At 39.8% G+C, this 19,424-nt stretch overlaps 1 protein-coding gene across 1 annotated transcript in view; it reads right to left on the reverse strand.

The window, feature by feature from the left end:
- The window catches only part of LOC123512753, a 156,583-nt gene that overhangs the window by 6,843 nt on the left and 130,316 nt on the right, over positions 1–19,424 (reverse strand). Inside the window, 4 exon segments of the mRNA XM_045269331.1 lie at positions 2,848–3,084; positions 4,446–4,626; positions 11,245–11,429; positions 16,276–16,794. Of these exon segments, the coding sequence (XP_045125266.1) occupies positions 2,848–3,084; positions 4,446–4,626; positions 11,245–11,429; positions 16,276–16,794 (1,122 nt within the window).

A 19,424-nucleotide genomic window follows, 5' to 3' on the forward strand; every position in this document is an offset into this window, starting at 1 on the left:
CAAGGGCACATGAATGACTAGCGGTGTTTCTAAGTGTTTCTCCAGGTGTCAGTTTTCCTCTAGAATGATGAGAACACCTTAAAAATAAACTAGTATGAATTGAAATAAAGCTTTTTGAATAATGGAGATGAAGCGCAAAAGTGGTTGAGAATACGGACCATAGTCTCATAAACCTGTCATTGAATACTGTGGTAACTCTCTCCATCTCACTTTTTCCTCTTTCTCTACAGGTAATTCCCACCTCTCGCCCTTCACTCGTCTCCCGCTGCCAGACCACCTTATGTTTAAAAGTGAGTACAGTTTCTCTTCTATTTAATCTCTATAGTATCATCACGCGTTTCCATATTCATTCTGCTTACTATTTGGTGATTTTATACAGCTTCAGAAACTTATGTGGGGGATTAGAATGGTGAAGACTGTGGCCATTAATCTTTTGACCTCCATAGACCCTTCCTAATGTCAATAAAAGGATCTAGTCGCACACGAATCTCAAGGTAAAACTGTGTCCCAGTACTGAAGGGGTTAAGGAAGTGCTTTTATGGTGTATGTAAATGTTATGTTTGTTTTGTTTAGTACTTGTATTAATATTCCGTGTTTAGTTCGTGTTTGTGTTTGGTTCATGGTTCATGTTTTTTTTTTGGGGTGTTTTAAGTTTATTCTTGTGTTTCAGGAATCATGTGTTTAGTGTTTGTGTTTCCTTCAGTCAGTGTTTTTTTTTTAACCTCTTCAGTATTGAGACGTATTTTTACCATGAGTATTGAGTGTGACTAGACTATTTCAATGACTTTAGGAAGGGTCTATGAAGGTCAGAAGATTAATGGCCAGAGTCTTCACTATTTTGATCCACACGTAAGCTTCTGAAGGTGTATAGAATTACCAAATAGAAGAATAAATATAAAAACATGTCCTGGTACTGAAGAGGTTAATAATTTTTCTGCTTGTTTCTTTGTTCGTGTGTTGGTGTGTTGCATTTTGTGTTTGGACCATCAGAACTTTCGTGTGGTGGTGTTTGGTGTTACGTCAGTTTCTTGGTGTTTTATATTGGGTCATCCTAAGTGTTTCGTGTGGTCTCGTTTGGCTTCACGTGTTGGTGTTTCATGTTTTGATATTGTGCTGGTGTGTTATCAGTCCCATTAGTGTTTGCGTGGAGTTAAACATGAAACAATCCATGCAACATTTGAACCCACATGCTTTAAGAGGAGTGTGAAGAAAAAACATGACCTATTGTGCCAAGATGAACCCTTACAGTATTGGAACGCATTTTAATCATGAATTTTTGGTGTGATTACACGATTTTATTTACATTAGGAAGACTCTGTGGAGGTCAGAAGATTAATAGCCTGAGTCTTCACTATTCTAATCCCCCACATGAGTTTCTGAAGCTGTATAAAGTCACCAGATTATAAGCAGAATAAGTACTAAAACGTGTCCTAGCACTGAAGGGGTTAAAGTAAATATTCCAAGTTCAGAATAAGAATAAGTTTAACTCCTTCAGTACTGGAACGCCTTTCTATTAGTATTATTAAACGATTTTATTTACATTAGGAACTGTTATGGAGATCAGAAGATTAATAGCCGGAGTTTTCACTATTCTAATCCCCACATGAGTTTCTGAAGCTGTATAAAACCACCAAATGATAAGCAGATGTATTAAAACGCGTCATAACACTGAAGGGGTTAAGATAGATATTCAAATTCAGATTGAGAACAAGTTTAAGCATATTTGTTTCTCTCATTGTCTCTGCATCGAAGCTATTTTGAAATGACCTGAACCTAGTAAAGTGTTTTAAGCGAGAAGGAAACAGCGGGAATCTAGAATAAGATGAAATGATAAAGAAAACTTGAAAATATTGATGCTTTCTCCAGTTCAAGTGAGAAAGAATCAAAGCCTAGAATGGAATCGAACGAATAGAAAAAAAAAAAAAAGTTTATCAGTATTATTGTTTTCTGCAACGAAGCAACTTAAAAATGAAGTGTCTTGAATCCAGCCGAGTATTTCAGGCGAGAAAGAAATAGGCGGAGTCGAACCGTAAAGTATAAATGCGTCGTGCAAAGTAGAGCGATACATTTCAGAGCAAGACACTTTTACGAGGGAAATAACGAGGGAAATAGACAAAACATTCTCTGAGCAAACGGACCGTATGGAAAGGAAAGAAGAGAAAGACTGAAAAAAAGAGATAAAAAAATAGAAGGACGGACAGATTCAAATAAAGGAAGAGAGAAGACACTTTCACGTTCAAGGAAAAAAAAAAGTGACCTTGGAATTTTAACCTTAAAAGAAGAAAGGTATGAAAAAAGAATGGAAGGATCTTAGCTAAGGATAAAAAAGGACATTTATTTTGGATAGGACAAAAGAAAGATATGAAAAAAGGATTGGAAGGATCTTAGCTAAGGATAAAAAAAGGACATTTATTTTGGATAGGACAAAAATAAGGATATGAAAAAAGAATAGAAGAATCTTAACTAAGGACAAAGAAAAGTATATTTACACTGGATAGGACAAAAACACTTGGTAACTCCTGCATTAGTGAGACACAGAAAAAAAGAGCGATTTATTGCATGAAAAACGAGAAATCTGGGCAAGAGCAACAAAAATGAGTAAACAAAAGATCCACTTAGATGCCAGTCACCGAGCAGGGAAGAGAAGAAAGACAGACGCAAATACAAAGAAACTACATAGAAAATCACTCACCACCACCACCACAACACTACCACCACCACCACCACCATCACCACCACCACCACCACCACCACCACCACCACCACCACCACCACCACCACCACAACAACAACACCACCACCACCACCACCACCACCACCACCACCACCACCACCACCACCACTTACCCTTCGGAGTTTCAATGGCTTCACTAGCAGGAGCCGCCACCAGGTCCTCCAGCGCCGCCCTTCGTCTCTGGCGGCGGCGCATGAGGAGGATAACGAGCACCAGCACCAGCAGAGTCAGCCCCACGCCGCCCACCAGCCCCCCGATAGCCACGCCCAGCCCCCCGCCGAGGCCTCCGTCAGTAGTTAATGTAGCTTCTTCCATTTCCCGACTTTCTGGACCTGGCGAAGGGGGCAGGGCTGTGGGAGAGAGGGGGGAGGGGGTTAGAGAGAGAGAGAGAGAGAGAGAGAGAGGGAGAGAGGTAGACGTAGATTGGTATTAGAGAGAGGGAAAAGAGAGGAATGAGAGCTCTAGATGGGCTGAAATTTAAGGGAGAGTGGTAAAGAATGACAAGGTGAGGGAGAGGAAGGGAGAGGAAAGGGAGGAGGAAAAGGAAGAGAGAAGAACAAGGAGAAAATTGAGTTTCAGAGAGAGAGAGAGAGAGAGAGAGAGAGAGAGAGAGAGAGAGAGAGAGAGAGAGAGAGAGAGAGAGAGAGAGAGAGATGGTATTATAGATAGATGTTTCGTTGTAAGAGAGTGAAGGAGAGAAAGAGAGGAGGGGAATGTAAAGAAAGGAAATGAATTAGACTCAAATGAAATAAAGCACAGGAGGAGATAAGGAGGAGGAGGAAGAGGAGGAGGAGGAGGAGGAGGAGGAGGAGGAGGAGGAGGAGGAGGAGGAGGAGGAGGAGAAAAAGGAGGAGACGAAATATGAGAAAGAGAAGAGAAGTTTGCTTTAATGTAATAACGAATGAAAATAAAACAGAAAAGAAAAATTTTGAAATCTTTGGTGGAAATTGTGAAAGGAAATACGAGAAATGAAAGAGAAAATATAAAAGAAAAAAAAAGAAAACAAAGGACAGAGAAGAGTGAAAGGCCGAAGAGAAATTAGAGAGAGAGAGAGAGAGAGAGAGAGAGAGAGAGAGAGAGAGAGAGAGAGAGAGAGAGAGAGAGAGAGAGAGAGAGAGAGAGAGAGAGAGAGAGAGAGAAGACAAGCAAGGAAATACGACAGCTGAAGAGAAACAGAAAGAGAAATAGAGAGGGAAAAACAATAAGAGCGAAAGAGGAAGGAGGGAAGATAGAATAAATAAAACACAAGTGCCGGTGATAAGAAAGGAGGAGGAGGAGGAAGAGGAAGAGGAAGAGGAGGAAACAAGAGAACGTGTGACAAATCAACAAAGAGGAATTAGAAAAGAGGAGAATGACAGAAGGGATAAATTTACTCTCTTTCTTTCTCCTCTTTATCTTATCCATGTGTACTCTTTTTATTACGCGTGTGAGTGACGAGGGGAGAGAGAGAGAGAGAGAGAGAGAGAGAGAGAGAGAGAGAGAGAGAGAGAGAGAGAGAGAGAGAGAGAGAGAGAGAGAGAGAGAGAGAGAGAGAGAGAGAGAGATTTTTCCAACTCTGCACTCCGTTATGCAAAATCTGGTCTGCATATAATGGTGGCAGGGGTGGGATCCTTCGACACACACACACACACACACACACACACACACACACACACACACACACACACACACACACACACACACACACACACACACACACACACACACGCACCTGTCACGGGGAAGGTGGAGCGTGGTAGAGTGCGTGTGTGGAGGTAGACGGGCGTGGACTTGGCGTGGGGCGTGGCGGAGTATAGCACTAATTCGAGAGGCGCGGCAGGAGGAAGGCCTCTCACTAGGAAGACAGGCCGCGGGTTGCTCACGTTTACCAGTAGTTTGCCCTCTGACCACACCTGTAGCGAGATAAGAACACATACTATTGCATTCTGGGTGAGAGTTTGGTGACTACTAATGATTAACTGTGTAAGATAAGGTACGATAAGATCATTTAATTGTCAGGTGGTGGGGCGGAGTCTGTCCAAGTGAAGGGTGAGTGGTCTCTCCCTCCCATGGCTCAGTCCCATTCTGTTTCAGTTGTCCTTGCCTTCCTTTCTGTCTTTTTTGGGCAGCCAGGAATTTTTCCCTTAGGAATACCAGTGTCCCTGGTCATGGGTGACTTAGCTGGTTGGGATGGGACTTGGAATCCGTCCTTGTAAAGATAAGTTCACAGCCGCTACCGGAGTTGGAGGTAGAGGTTGGGGTAGAGGCTCTAGAAGCAGGCGAGCCTCTAGCCACGACTTTGATCCGGTTTTGCTTGGGGTTCCGACCGTGCAGACCCCTCTGGTGCCAATTCATCAGAGGGTCATGCCTACTCATATGGCAGATGCAAGGGAATGCTTGTGAGATCCTTGTGTCTTTAGAGGGGCGGAAGAATCCCCTCGCCCTATTTTTAACTTTGGGGATGTTGGTGGGGTTAAAGAAAGGCGCTTCCTGTCGGGTAATTCCTGAGCTAAACCTTCGGAGGGTTCTATGTGTGAGCTCATAACGTTCTGAGCCTCTCAGAAGATCAACGATTGCCTCGTCTATCAGATGAGCTCAGTAGGTTTGGCACAATAATATTATTTCTACATAATTAATTGCAAAACCATTCCTACGAACCAAGATCCTCACATTTGTGGAATCTGAAAATTGTGGCCACATAAGCTATTTTTTTAAAAACTTATTTTAGTCACACGGGTATTTAAGGGTATTTTGATGATTTTATTGACAGATTAACATGCTTTCAAATCTATCAGTAGGAAAAACACTCTCTCTGAACTTTTAAAAATTGTGGCCATAATGTTTTTTTTTCAAATACATTTTATCAATTACACAGGTTTTTTGTGGTGGCCACATAACCTATATTTATAAAAGGGTCTTGTTTAAGTCATACGGGTTTTTAAAGGTACTTTGATGGTTCTCTAGGCAGAGTAATATAATTTTTACTCTTATGTATAGCAAAAACACTCTTATAAACCAAGCTCCTCGTATCTGTGAACTTCGAAGAAAGGAGCCATGTAATCTATATTTTTAAAAGACTCTTGTTTCAATCACACTTTTTTTTATGGTGGTTTGATGGGTCCATTGACAGATTTACAAGATTTCTTCCTTTTGAATAGCAAAACCACTCGTGAGAAGCATTCTCCTCATCTTTGTGGACTTTGATAAATAGTGGCCACATGACCTATATTTATAAAAGACACGTGTTTCCAAGGAATGTTTGGTGGTTATATTGAAAAATAAACATTATAGCTACATTATCAATTGGAAAAGCAATCTTATGAGCGAAGATTTTCATGTCTGTGGACTTTGAAAATAGTGTCCAAAATACTTATATTTTTAAAAGACTCTTGTTTCAGTCACTGGGTTTTTAAAGGGTAGTTTGATGGTTCTTTTGACAGATTAACATGATTTTTACTTTATGTATAGCAAAAACACTCTTACAAACCAAATTCCTCACATTTATCAACCTTGAAAATAGTAACCACAAATTTGATATTTTTAAAAGACTTTTCTTTCAGTCACGCAGTGTTTTTATGGGATAGTTTAATGTTTCTATTGGCAGTATAATATTATTTCTACATCATCAATTGCAAAAAGTATTCTCACTAACCAAGCTCCTCATATCTTTGGACTTTAACTTTATGGCTACATAACATACATGAAAACGCGTCATGGTACTAAAGAGATTAAGTCTACACGTGAAAATAACGCTGAAACTCCTCACTGTCATTTTCACCAACCACACCAAACCAACCACACCCAACTAACCAACTATGAAAGCTCTCTATTGATTTTCCACTAAGACCTTGATTACTGTGTCTGCTCTTGTCATCTGCCTCTCTGTTTGTGGTGTATCTTGCTGTGTCCTTTTGTATTTGAGTTTAGAAGAGGTATTGCGTTCTCCTGCACTGAATTCTCGTGGTTTAGTTAATTGCTTGTTACTTTTTTATGAGTTTTGTGTTTATGTTTTTGTGTTTTATAATGTTACATGTTAGGCATTTGGTTCGAGCAGGAGAAAGAGAAAGAGATGATTCACTTACACACACACACACACACACACACACACACACACACACACACACACAGCGCCTCCTCACTCCTAATTCTCGGTAGTTATCACGAAAGGGAGCATAAATAAGGAATTAGGGCGAAGAGGCAGGTGTGTTGGTAGGAGGTAAAAGAAATTAATTATACCAAGGACGACACCTGCAGGCTGGGAAATGACTAATTACCTTCTTAACACACCTGTGGGAAGGAGGAAGGTGCTAATTGATTCTGTGTTACCTGTGCTGTGTTGTGTCACCTGTCAGAAGTAAAGGTATGATGTGTTTGGAATTTTTGCCTTTTTTTTCATTTTAGGCCTTTTTTGTAGGGATTTTTTAGGCCTTTTTTGTTTAAGCCTTTTTTTTTTTTTTGTTTTTTTTCAGTGGGCCTTTTTTCAGTGGGGCTTTTTTTTAGTGTTTTTTTTCGTCATTGGCCTTTTTCAGTTTTTTTTTGTGTCTTTTAGTGGGCCTTTTTCAGTGGGGCCTTTTCAGTGTGTTTTTCAGTGGGTCTTTTTTCAGTGGGTGTTTTTTTTAGGTTTTTTGGGCAGTGGGCCATTTTTCAGTTCTTTTCCAGTGAGCCTTTTTACAATGTGCCTTTTTTTCAGTGTGGGTTTATTTCAGTGGGCCTTTTTTCAGTGAGCCTTTTTAGTGGACGTTTTAAGAGAACCTTTTTCAGTGAGACGTTTTCTCAGTGGACTTTTTTTTTTAGTAAGCCTTTTTCCAGAGAGCCTTTTTTTCAGTCGGTATTTTTAAGTGGGGCCTTTTTTCAGTGGGTCTTTTCTTTAATAGGCCTTTTTTCAGGTCTTTTCAGTGGGCCTTTTTCCAGTAGGCCTTTTTTTAGGCCTTTTTCAGTGTTTTTTTTTCAATTGGGGATTTTTAGTGCCTTTTTTTAGTGGAGCTTTTTCCTCAGTGGCCATTTTTTATTCAATGGCCTTTTTTTCATGTTTATTTTTTGCCCTTGGCCATTTTTCATTATATAAAATAAAGTTGGTTTGGTTTGAAAGGGTTGGAGGAAGGGCAGGTGAAAATGAAGGTAATGGAATGTAAATAGTGTTTTTGTGCATTTTATTTAGTGTTTGGATGTGGCTGTGATGTCTGTCTGTCTGTCTGTCTGTCTGTCTGTTTTCGTTTTTTCTTTGTGTTCCTTTACCTGTCAGTCAGTCTGTTTACCTCCTTGTCTGTCACTTTATTCATTTATCTGTTTATCTGTTATTGTTCTTTATCTGCTCTTCACTTATCTTTCTATTTTATTTTTATCTATTTACCTATGTATCAATTTATCTTATTTATCTATCGATGTGTATGTCTATCTACCCATCTATCTTTTTTTTTTATGTGCCAATCTATCTCCTATCCTATCTACCTATTTTTTTCTATCCATCCACGTATCACTATCTATTTATCTTATCTATCTATCAATGTGTGTATCTATCTTTGTTCTTTACCTTTATTTTATTTACCTACCTATCTACTACCCTACCTATCTGCTGTGTATGTATTTTTCTATCTATCCACTATCACTACCCATGAGTGTCTTTGGCTATCTATTTCTTTTCTGTATCTTTTATTATTTACTAGTCTATCTACTATCCTATCTATCTGAGCTATGTATATTTTTCTCTATCTATCCACGTGTCACTATCTATCTATCTCTATTTTATCTATCTATTATTTCTGTGTACCTATTTTATGTACCATCCATCTAATGCCCTATCTATTTGTTCTATCTGCATTTTTCTATCCATCCACCTTTCACTATTTGTCTATCTCTATTTATCTTCTTTTTTTTTGTCTTTTTCATGTAGGAGAGAGGTCCAGCCAAGGGCAACAAAATATTTAATAAGATGGCCCACTTGAATGCTGGTTCCTTCTTTGTGTACCATTTATCTATCTGTTTTATTTCTGTATCTATGCATTTTTCTATCCATCTACGTATCACTATCTATCTCTATCTATGTGTGTGTCTATTTCTTTCTGTACTTTTTTTTATTTACCTATCTACTCGTATCTATTGCCCTATCCATCTGTTTTATCCACTTATCTATGCATTTTTCTATCCATTTACGCATCACTATCTACCTGTCTCTATTTATCTATGTGTGTCTGTGTGTGTACCTTTTTTGTGTACTGTCTACTGCCCCTATCCATTTGTTCTATGTATGTATGTATTTTTCTATCCATCCACGTATCAGTCTCCATCGTTCTCCCTCGCTCCCTTCCGCTCTCATAAAACTCGTACACGCTGCAATGTGTGTTTCCTATTTTTTTTTATAGTTTGTTTTAGTTTGGGTTTAAAATCATGAGGTTTATTTCGTAACTCCATTTTTCCCTTCCTACTAAACCCGCGTCCTGTTTCTGGCTCTATTTTGTCTCGTGTGTGTGTGTGTGTGTGTGTGTGTGTGTGTGTGTGTGTGTGTGTGTGTGTGTTGTTTTTTATGAGGGAAATTTTTGCCAAACTGTTACTGGTTTTGCTTTCCATGAAATCTGTGTTTGTTTTGTATTATTATTGTGTGTTTTTATTTTATGTGTGTGTGTGTGTGTGTGTGTGTGTGTGTGTGTGTGTGTGTGTGTGTGTGTGTGTGTGTGTGTGTGTGTGTGGTTATTTTGTACTTAATTGATATCATAAACCACTCTTATTTTTTTCGTTTAAAGTCTCTCTCTCTCTCTCTCTCTCTCTCTCTCTCTCTCTCTCTCTCTCTCTCTCTCTCTCTCTCTCTCTCTCTCTCTCTCTCTCTCTCTTGATTGCTTTGACGTTTAGTTTGTCTATTATACTTTTTAAAATCCTGAAAATTCGTTTAGATTTTTATTTTTTTTTACAATTCCAAAGATTCGTTTACATTTTGTCTTTTTTATGCATTTTTTTTCTTTAATAGACTTGAAATTTCCTTTTGATATCGTTTTTCTTTTTGTTTATTGTTATTTTTTTTAGTTTCTTTGTTTTGTTCCTTGCTTTTTTTTTTTTTTCGTTTTTCGTTTTCTTTCTATACAAGAGAAGGTTTGGTTTCTTACGTTATTTTTTTTAATGTAAGTTTATTAAGCAACACCACCACCACCACCACCACCACCACCACCACCACCACCACCACCACCATCATTATCATTATCACCACCACCACTACCATCACCACTATCATCATTTTCACCTTCACCACCACCATTATCATCACCACCACTGTCATCATCACCACCACACCACTACTACCACAATCACTAACACCACATTTTAATTATCGCTACTATTCAACCACTACATTACCACCACACCACACCGCACAACACCACAACCACACCACAGCATTTTCACCAACACCACAATTTCAACACTACTAACACCACTAACACCTCTCTTAAGATATCACCATACCACACAACACCATGCCGTACCACACCACTTCACTTCACTTCACAATCATTAACCACCACACCACACCACATCACACCACACCACTTCACTTCACTTCACAATCATTAACCTCCGCACCACACCCCACCACACCACACTATCATCACCAACACCATCAGCAACACCACACCACACACTACCACTACCACCACTACTACCATCCACGATCATTGGTTAACCCCATCATAATTTTCACTATCTTTCTATCTAACTTTCTTAGCGCTTTTTAATCTCTATGAAATACCGCAAGGACAGAATCCCTCCCTTCTTTCTCCCTTAATTCGCAGGATATTAAAGATAAAATGCTGCAAATTATCGCTCCCCCTTCCTGCTATCTTTTAATACCTCAGCTCTTATGAAGGTCAGAGCTGCATGATATAAAAAAGAAAAAGGTATTCTTCTCCCACATTACCTTACCTGTGCATGATAAGGTTAGTTAGGTTAGGTTAGGTAAGGTTTAGTTAGGTTAGATAAAGGTCAGGTCATGTAAGGTTAGGTTAGGTAAGGTCAGGTGGGATTAGGTAAGTTTAATTAAGGTCAAATTAAGGTCGTATGTTAGGTTAGGTTAAGTTAGGTTGGGTTTGGTTAAGTTAAACGGGAAATCTGAAATAGTGATTTTTTAGTTATCATATAAGAGAGAGAGAGAGAGAGAGAGAGAGAGAGAGAGAGAGAGAGAGAGAGAGAGAGAGAGAGAGAGAGAGAGAGAGAGAGAGAGAGAGAGAGAGAGAGAGAGAGAGAGAGACCATCTATCTTCATTCTCCTAGAATTAAAATTAAAATAAGTCTGCCAGTTTTAATTCATTTTTATTCAAGAGAGAGAGAGAGAGAGAGAGAGAGAGAGAGAGAGAGAGAGAGAGAGAGAGAGAGAGAGAGAGAGAGAGAGACTAGAAAAAGGCATAAACAACTACGATAAAAGATAAGAACTACTACTACTACTACTACTACTACTACTACTACTACTACTACTACTACTACTACCACCACCACTCACTATTACTACTACCACCACCACCACCACCACTAAACCAAAACAGTGCCACTCACCTCAAGATTGGCCTTGGCACCAGCTTCAGGGGAAAGCACAAAGCTGGCACTGGGCGACAGCTGGGCGTGGGTGGCGTCTTCCTGGCCATGGGCGGCGCGGGCGTGGGCGTGGGCGTCGCATTTCACCTCCAGTAGAGCTTCTAATATTGATGTGATGTTGCAGTCCTGGAGTGGCTGGGGAGGTTCTGGGAGATAGATAGATAGATAGATAGATAGATAGATAGATAGATAGATAGATAGATAGATAGATAGATACATACATACATACATACATACATACATACCTGACCTATCCTAACCAAACTGTAGGTAAATAAAAATACATCCATATAGAATTAATTGGGTAAAGAGAGAGAGAGAGAGAGAGAGAGAGAGAGAGAGAGAGAGAGAGAGAGAGAGAGAGAGAGAGAGAGAGAGAGAGAGAGAGAGAGAGAGATGTGATATGGCAGGTAAGGGAGAGTAAAGGAATTAAATATTATATGAAGAGGGGAGATGAATAGAAGAGGAGGAGGAGGAGGAGGAGGAGGAGGAGGAGGAGGAGGAGGAGGAGGAGGAGGAGGAGGAGGAGGAGGAGGAGGAGGAGGAGGAGGAGGAGGAGGAGGAGGAGGAGGAGGAATGAAGGGGAAGTATGATATAATTACAACAATTATGATGACCAATTAACCAGAGAAAACAACAATGAGAGAGAGAGAGAGAGAGAGAGAGAGAGAGAGAGAGAGAGAGAGAGAGAGAGAGAGAGAGATAACATAACTCTCCCCTTCGAAACATTTATGGGAAAAGGAAGGAAGGAAGAGAGGGAAAGAGAGGGAGGAGGAAAAAAAAAAAGAATTGGAGCAAATGGAGGGAATGGAGGAAAGAGAGGGAAAAGTCCTCCCTAGCGGCCATACTTTCCTCCCGAGGGATTCAGACGCTTCGAAACAGTACCGAGGCTTTGCTGTGAAGCTTTTGTTTTGCTTCAATTGTGTCAAAAAGTTTCGAAGCACAAACTTTAAAGGGTTACTGAAAACACGTCTCTCTCTCTCTCTCTCTCTCTCTCTCTCTCTCTCTCTTGTCTTATTGGTTTCCTCGTGTGTGTGTGTGTGTGTGTGTGTGTGTCCAGGTCTTTCTGTGTTCTGGCCGCTCTCTCTCTCTCTCTCTCTCTCTCTCTTTCAAAAGGATCTGCTTTTCTCTTTGGCGTCCTATCACATGAAGATTAGAGAGAGAGAGAGAGAGAGAGAGAGAGAGAGAGAGAGAGAGAGAGAGAGAGAGAGAGATGGTTTTGTATCTTTTCTTCTTGAACGTTCGACTTTTCCTGCCCGCGACAAACGAGAGAGAGAGAGAGAGAGAGAGAGAGAGAGAGAGAGAGAGAGAGAGAGAGATAAATTGGGTTATAGCAAGTTTTTAGAGAAGAAACTGCGATTTTGTGACCCCATTCTGCTTTCTCTCTCTCTCTCTCTCTCTCTCTCTCTCTCTCTCTTGGTACTGGATGCAGATGTTCTTCCTTTCTTCTTGTTCTTGTTCTTGTTGTTCTTGTTGTTCTTGTTCTTGTTGTTGTTGTTGTTGTTGTTGTTGTTGTTGTTGTTGTTGTTGTTGTTGTTGTTGTTGTTGTTCTTCTTCTTCTTCTTCTTCTTGTGTGTTTGCTTCCCGTTTTCTTCTGCCTCTTCATGTTTCATAGGGTACACTTTTATAGATCTTCGTCCTCTCTTTTTTTTTTCTCCTCCTCCTCCTCCTCCTCCTCCTCCTCCTCCTCCTTTTTCTTTATCCTCCTCCTCCTTTTTCTTTATCCTCCTCCTCCTTTTTCTTCATCCTCCTGCTTTTTTCTTCATCATCCTCCTTTTCTTCCTCCTCCTCCTCCTTTTCCTGCCTTCCTTCTTCTCCGTCCTCCTCCATGTCCTTGTTATCATTGTGCTTCTTCATTTGCATATTCTTCCTCTTCCTTTTTTTCATTCTGTCTTTACTTTTCACGGATTTTTCTTCTTTTTCCTTCCATTGTTCGTTTTTCTTTCTTCTCTTCTTCGTTTTATATTTGTTGTTGTTGTTGTTGTTGTTGTTGTTGTAATACGTGTGGTTTTTCTTCTTTGTTTTTGTCTCTCCTTCTTTTCTTCCCATCATTATTACTATCATCACTATCACCATCACCACCATCATCATCATCATCACCATCATCATCATTATTACCATTAACTTCTTTTTCCTCCTTCTTTTTTGCTTTCTTTCTTCCTCATCATAACTTTTCGTCCTCCTCCTCCTCCTCCTTCTTTTCTTTTTCTTTTTCTTTTTTGTCTTTCTTCTAGTTGTTCTTCTTCTTCTTTTTCTTCTCTTCTTCTTCTTCTTCTTCTTCTTCTTCTCCTTCTTCTTTTCTTTCTCTTCTTCCTTTTCTCCTCCTCCTCCTCCTCCACATGTTCATTTTAAGAGAAGTATCTTAGACATCAGATCGACTTGCACCCGTCTACTGCATGCCAAGTAGTGCCACAGTGCCACCCCCAGCCGTGCCACCCTCAGGACGCGCTGCTCTGGTTCAAGACTGGCACCTCCAGGTTATCAAGTTTACACAGGCTCTGGATTGGCACTATATTGGCACGCGTGGATTATGATGTTTGTCTAGGCACTGAAGGGGTAAATTTGGCACCGTTGTGATGGCAGTTTTTTTTTCATTGGCACGTTTTGGATTGTTAAGGTTATGTAGGGTCTTGCTTGGCACTCTATTGGCACTAGTTACTCCTCTTGTGAGATTTATAGAGTTTGATTTTGTGTTCTTTTTCATTGGTATCGCTAGATTGTCAAGTTTCAGTGAGGTATTTAAGATTGGCACTATATTGGTACTCCTGGATTATGGTTTTCTTATTTGGCACCTTTGTAATGGCATTCTTCATTGATACATGCGAGTTTTCAAGTTTACAGAGGTACTGAAGATTGGCACTGCATATCAAGTTTCAAAGAGGTATTTAAGATTGGCACTGTATATTGGCACTCCCTGATTAGGAAGTTTGCTTTGGTACCTTTGTAATGACATTCTCCATTGACAACTTTCGATAATCAAGTTTATAGAGGTAATGAAGATTGGCATTACATATTGGCACTCTATATTGGCACCTGGTTATGAGTTATATAGAGACATTGGCACTGTAATTTCTGCGTTGCTCTTTTCACCTTTAACATTGAGATTGTCAGTATAACATTGCCATCAACAACTAAACCTTCCACTTTTACGGAGGCACTGGAAATGACACTCTACTGACACTGACAAAATAGAAACATCTCATTATTTTCCACCAGCACTATTTCTCCTACAAGGCTACCAGGAACACTACCACACAGCACCACCTTTAACTCAGTGACATGGAGTGTGGCAGGGTAGCAAGGCACCGCCCGAGGCCACACACGCGTCACTGTCTCTAACTGAGCCTCTCACTCACGATCGCCTCAAGTGTTGCTGTCTTGTTTTGACCGTCCTGGAAATTGACTATGTGTTTCTGCCTAAACTTTTATTGGTTTCTGTTATGTTGCGTTGTGTTTCGTTTATAGAGGACTGAGTGACTGATGGAGGTGACTCAAGACTGAAAATATTAGGAAAAGAAATGGCTTCGCGTCTTTGATAATTAAAAAGAATATTATTTAAAAAGTATTCCTGTCCATATTGACTGTGTGTTTCTGCATAAATTTTATTGGTTTGAGAGATGTTGCCTTTTGTTTCGTTTATAGAGGACTAACTGACTGACTGACGGAGGTGAATGAAGACGTTAGAAGTATTAGATAAAGGAAGTGCCTTTGATATTTAAACAGAAAATCGATTAAGTTTTTCCTGCCAGAGCTTTTATTGGTTTGTGAGATGTTGCATTGTGTTTCGTTTATGGAAGACTGACTGACTGACAGAGGTGACTCAAGACGTTGGAAATATTAAGAGAGGGAATGTCTTTTGATATTCTAAAAGAAAATCAATTATGTATTTCTGTTTCGTTCTGTTACAGAGGAATTAGTGACCGACGGAAGTGACTGAAAATATCGTATAAAACAGAGTCACCTTTCCAATCGGCACCGGTAAATTGTCAGAAAGGAGGAAGGTATACTAATGTTAACCTAACCTAACCTAACCTAACCTAACCTAACCTAACCTAACCCAACCCAACCTTCCCTCATCCAATTACATCTACCCAAACCTGCATGAATTCCCCAAACTGTATCTTTTAACGCAACATTTACCCTCAACAACGCTCAATGCTCAACAACGTCAATACCCAAGTCTACTGAGGGAACAACCAATAAGAGAGACAGGACAGGCAGACAGTGGGGAATGTTTCACAGACGCACTCAGGAGACACACGCCAGGACCAGCTGCAGTGTGTGGCCGGGGAAGTGACACGTGGCTGGGATGAGAAGCTGGGGAGAAAGGAAGGAAAAAAAAGGAAGAGATAGACGAAGGGAGAGCTAGACAAAGATGGAGAATAGGAGTAATTGAAGGAGATATGGGGAAATTGAGGGAGGAAAAAGAAAGAAAGGAAGTGATACGTGGCTAGGATGAGAAGCTGGGGAGAAAGGAAGGAAAAAAGGAAGAGATAAACAAAGGGAGAGCTAGACAAAGATGGAGAATAGGAGTAATTGAAGGAGATATGGGGAAAGTGAGAGAATTAAAAGAAAGAAGGGAATGAAGGAAGAGAAGAAGGAAAGAATAGATAAGGAAGGAAGGATAGACGTTAATAATGAAAGGAAAAAGGAAAACTGGGATCACTCTTTTGATAATGACGAAGAAGGACTGAACAGAACCACATGACTACCAGAACCACTGAACAGAATAGAACCAACAACAGAACCGGCATATAAACACTGAAGAGAACCAGAAAGACATACTGAACAGAGCCACAGAGACTATCAATAACCACAAATAGAACCACTGAAATAAACAGAACCAACAACACAACGGGCAAGTAAACACTAAAAAACAACCCCTTAAAAGTGAACAGAACCACAGAACACCACAAGAATATAGAACCACTAATAAAACCACTGAATAGAATAGAACCACTAAAAGAACCATCAGCTAAGCACAATACTCACCCACCACGGAGAGGGTGTACGTACAGGGCACTCTGGTTCGTCCTACTCGGTTCTTGGCAAAGCACAACACTTGAACTGGGCTTTTGGGAACAAGAGTAACACTGGACCTGGTTGGAGAAGAAGGGTCGACTCGATGGCGAAGAAGGCGACCCATTCTGTCCCCTGGCGGTCCTAAATCCTCCATAGAATTCCCTAGGGGGATTTCCCATGGGTTTTGAGCGGGGGTTACCCATGGCTCGGGGTCTGGGGGGTATCCTGGGGCGTAATCTGGTGGGAGGTCCATGAGGGAGGGCAGAGGAGGTGGCCCAAATTGTGTACCTCCTCTTGTTATGAGATTTCCACCCCGGTTCTCGCCCCCTACGGTTCCCTTGAGGTTCGGGGGCGTGGCTGGGGGCGGGACAAGCCTCCAGGTGAAGTCAAGGTCATCAGGTACCGCCTCTACTTCACAAGTAAGGGTGACGTTGTCCTGTGACGAGACGACCAGGTGTTTGTGGGGGCGTCCTGAGCAGTATGGTGTGTCTGTGAGGAGAAGCTTGTGTTAGATAGACATACAGACATACACACTCATATACACTCATACATACAGACACATAATGATTCTTATTGATTCAGTGTACTGTTTTTTTTTCATTCGATTGGTTTTTTAACTTTTTTATAATTTTGTAAAGTTCTACAGTCAGATTTGCTTTCTTCTACCTTTACCTTTCTCTCTCTCTCTCTCTCTCTCTCTCTCTCTCTCTCTCTCTTACACACACACACAATCTATCACAACCGTCTCCTTGCCAGTTCTTTATCAGATTGTCATTAATTATCACCACTCAGCCACTTCGCCCACCAAACCCTGAACGGAACTAAGACCGAGACGAGAGGAAAGGGACTGTGTGGACTAACGGAGACAAGGACAGGCCAGGAGAGACAAGGAGGGACAAATTGAAAGGCTCCGAGGCAACAGAGAGTGTGGAGAGGGTGGAGTTAAGAAAGTTGTACTGCGGAAGTTAAGAAAATAGTGAAGGTTATTGTTGTAAGTGGAGACAAAGGGAAGGTTTGAGTGATTGGCTTCGTGTAAGGATAAAGGAGGTAAAGTTTCGCTTCTGCCAAGGCGAGATAAAGGATGGAAGTGTGAATGTGTAACGGTGCGTGTGAGGGAATGTAAATTTGATGTGTTGGGTGGGAAGAGGAGGTTGAGTAGAGAGGCAATTAAAGCGACCAGGTGTATAGAAGATTAATTCACGTATATTCTAGAATGCAAAGAAAATGTAGACTGAATTAGGAAAGAGGATTGATATGAATGAAGTAGAGTTTGAATAGCGAGGAAGAGAATTAAACTAACCAGGTGTATAGAAGAATAATTTACGTATATTCTTGAATGTAAAGAAAATGTAGATTGAATGATGAACAATGATTGATATATATGAAGTGACTTTGAATACCAGGGAAAAGAATTAACCCCTTCAGTACCATGACGCGTTTCCATATTCATTCTGCTTACTATTTGGTGATTTTATACAGCTTCAGAGTCTCATGTGGGGATTGAAATAATGAAAACTGTTACCATTAATCTTCTGACCTCCATAGACCCTTCATAATGTCAATAAAATGGTCTTATCGTGCACAAATCTCAAGGTAAAAGTGTGTCCCAGTATTGAAGGGGTTAAAATGGGAAGATGTATAGAAGATAAATTCACGTATATTCTTGGGTGGTGTAAAGAAAAATGTAGATTGAAAGATAAAGAAAGAGATTGATATGAATGAAGTGGAGTTTGAATAGCGAGGAAAAGAATGAAAGTAAGCAGGTGTATAGAAGCTTAATTCAGGTATTTTCTAGAATGTTGTGAGGAAAATATACATTGAGCGATAAAGAAAGAGAATTATGATTAAATCTATGAAGAAATATGGAATTAAGTAGATTCTAAAATGTTGCACAAAAAATATAGTTTGAATAGTGAAGGAATGAGAAATGAAACGAACAGATGTATAAAGAAAAAGATAAATGATGTAGATTCTGAAGTGTTGTACAAAAAAAAAAAAAAAAATGGAGTGAAGAGTGAAGAAAAAGAATAAATAAACCCAGAAAGAATAAAAAAGCAAATGAAAGTAAGCTTAACAACTGAACACTGAAAACAAAAACAAAACAAAAGAAAAAAGAAGAAATAGAAACTAGTATTAATCTCTCTCTCTCTCTCTCTCTCTCTCTCTCTCTCTCTCTGTATTTCCAACCTTCCAACTCTTGACGCTTTACTCATCAAAAAACATCTCAATCACATATATCACCTGGCGACACCTGCAGCTAATAATGTAGGTAGTAAATGGTAACAGTCGGCCATCTCGTTAATCACAGCAAGCAGGTGACCTCGATCTAATAAGGAAGGGGTGGAGGGAAGGGGGAGGGAGGTAAAGAGGCATAGCTAGGGAAAGAAAAACACTGGTGATATTTTTGCCTTTCATGAGTTTCAAAATGTTTTAGTGACGAAAGGATATTTGGAATGGTGATTGATTTAATGTTGGAAATGTTAAGGAATTAGATGAAGTGAATTAAGAAAACTGGAAAATTAAGAAAAGAACTGGAAAACTAATAAAACTGGAAAATTAAGAAGAAAAAATCTCGAAAATTAAGAGGCAAAGAAGACAAACAAAAGCAAAATAAGAAGAGCTGTTGAAAAAAAAGGCAAATCTCCCCAACAAACATCAATTTGATTTAATATCGGAAAGGTTACAAAGAAATTAGAGGAAGTAGAGGAAAGAGAAACAATGTAGGGAAAGAAACAAGCGATTCTTTCCCTTCAATAGTTTGAAAATGTGAGTTTCCTGTGACGAAAGGAAATATGGAATAGTGACTTTAATTTAGTATTGGAAAGGTTACGAAGAAATCAGAGGAAGTAGAGGAAACAGAAGCAATGCAGGAAAAAGAAACAAGCTATTCTTTCCCTTCCTTAGTTTCAAAATGTGAGGTTCCAGTGACGAAAAGAAATATAGAATGGTGACTTTGATCTAATGTGAGAAAGAGTACGAAGGAAGTGGAAAGAAAGAGAAACAATGTAAGGAAAGAAACAGGCTTATTTTTCATGCATTAGTTTAAAAATTTTGGTTCCAGTGACGAAAAGAAATATAGAATGGTGACTTTGATCTAATGTGAGAAAGAGTACGAAGGA

This window comes from Portunus trituberculatus, chromosome 4, assembly GCF_017591435.1.
Source record: "Portunus trituberculatus isolate SZX2019 chromosome 4, ASM1759143v1, whole genome shotgun sequence".
Taxonomy (NCBI): Eukaryota; Metazoa; Arthropoda; class Malacostraca; order Decapoda; family Portunidae; genus Portunus; species Portunus trituberculatus.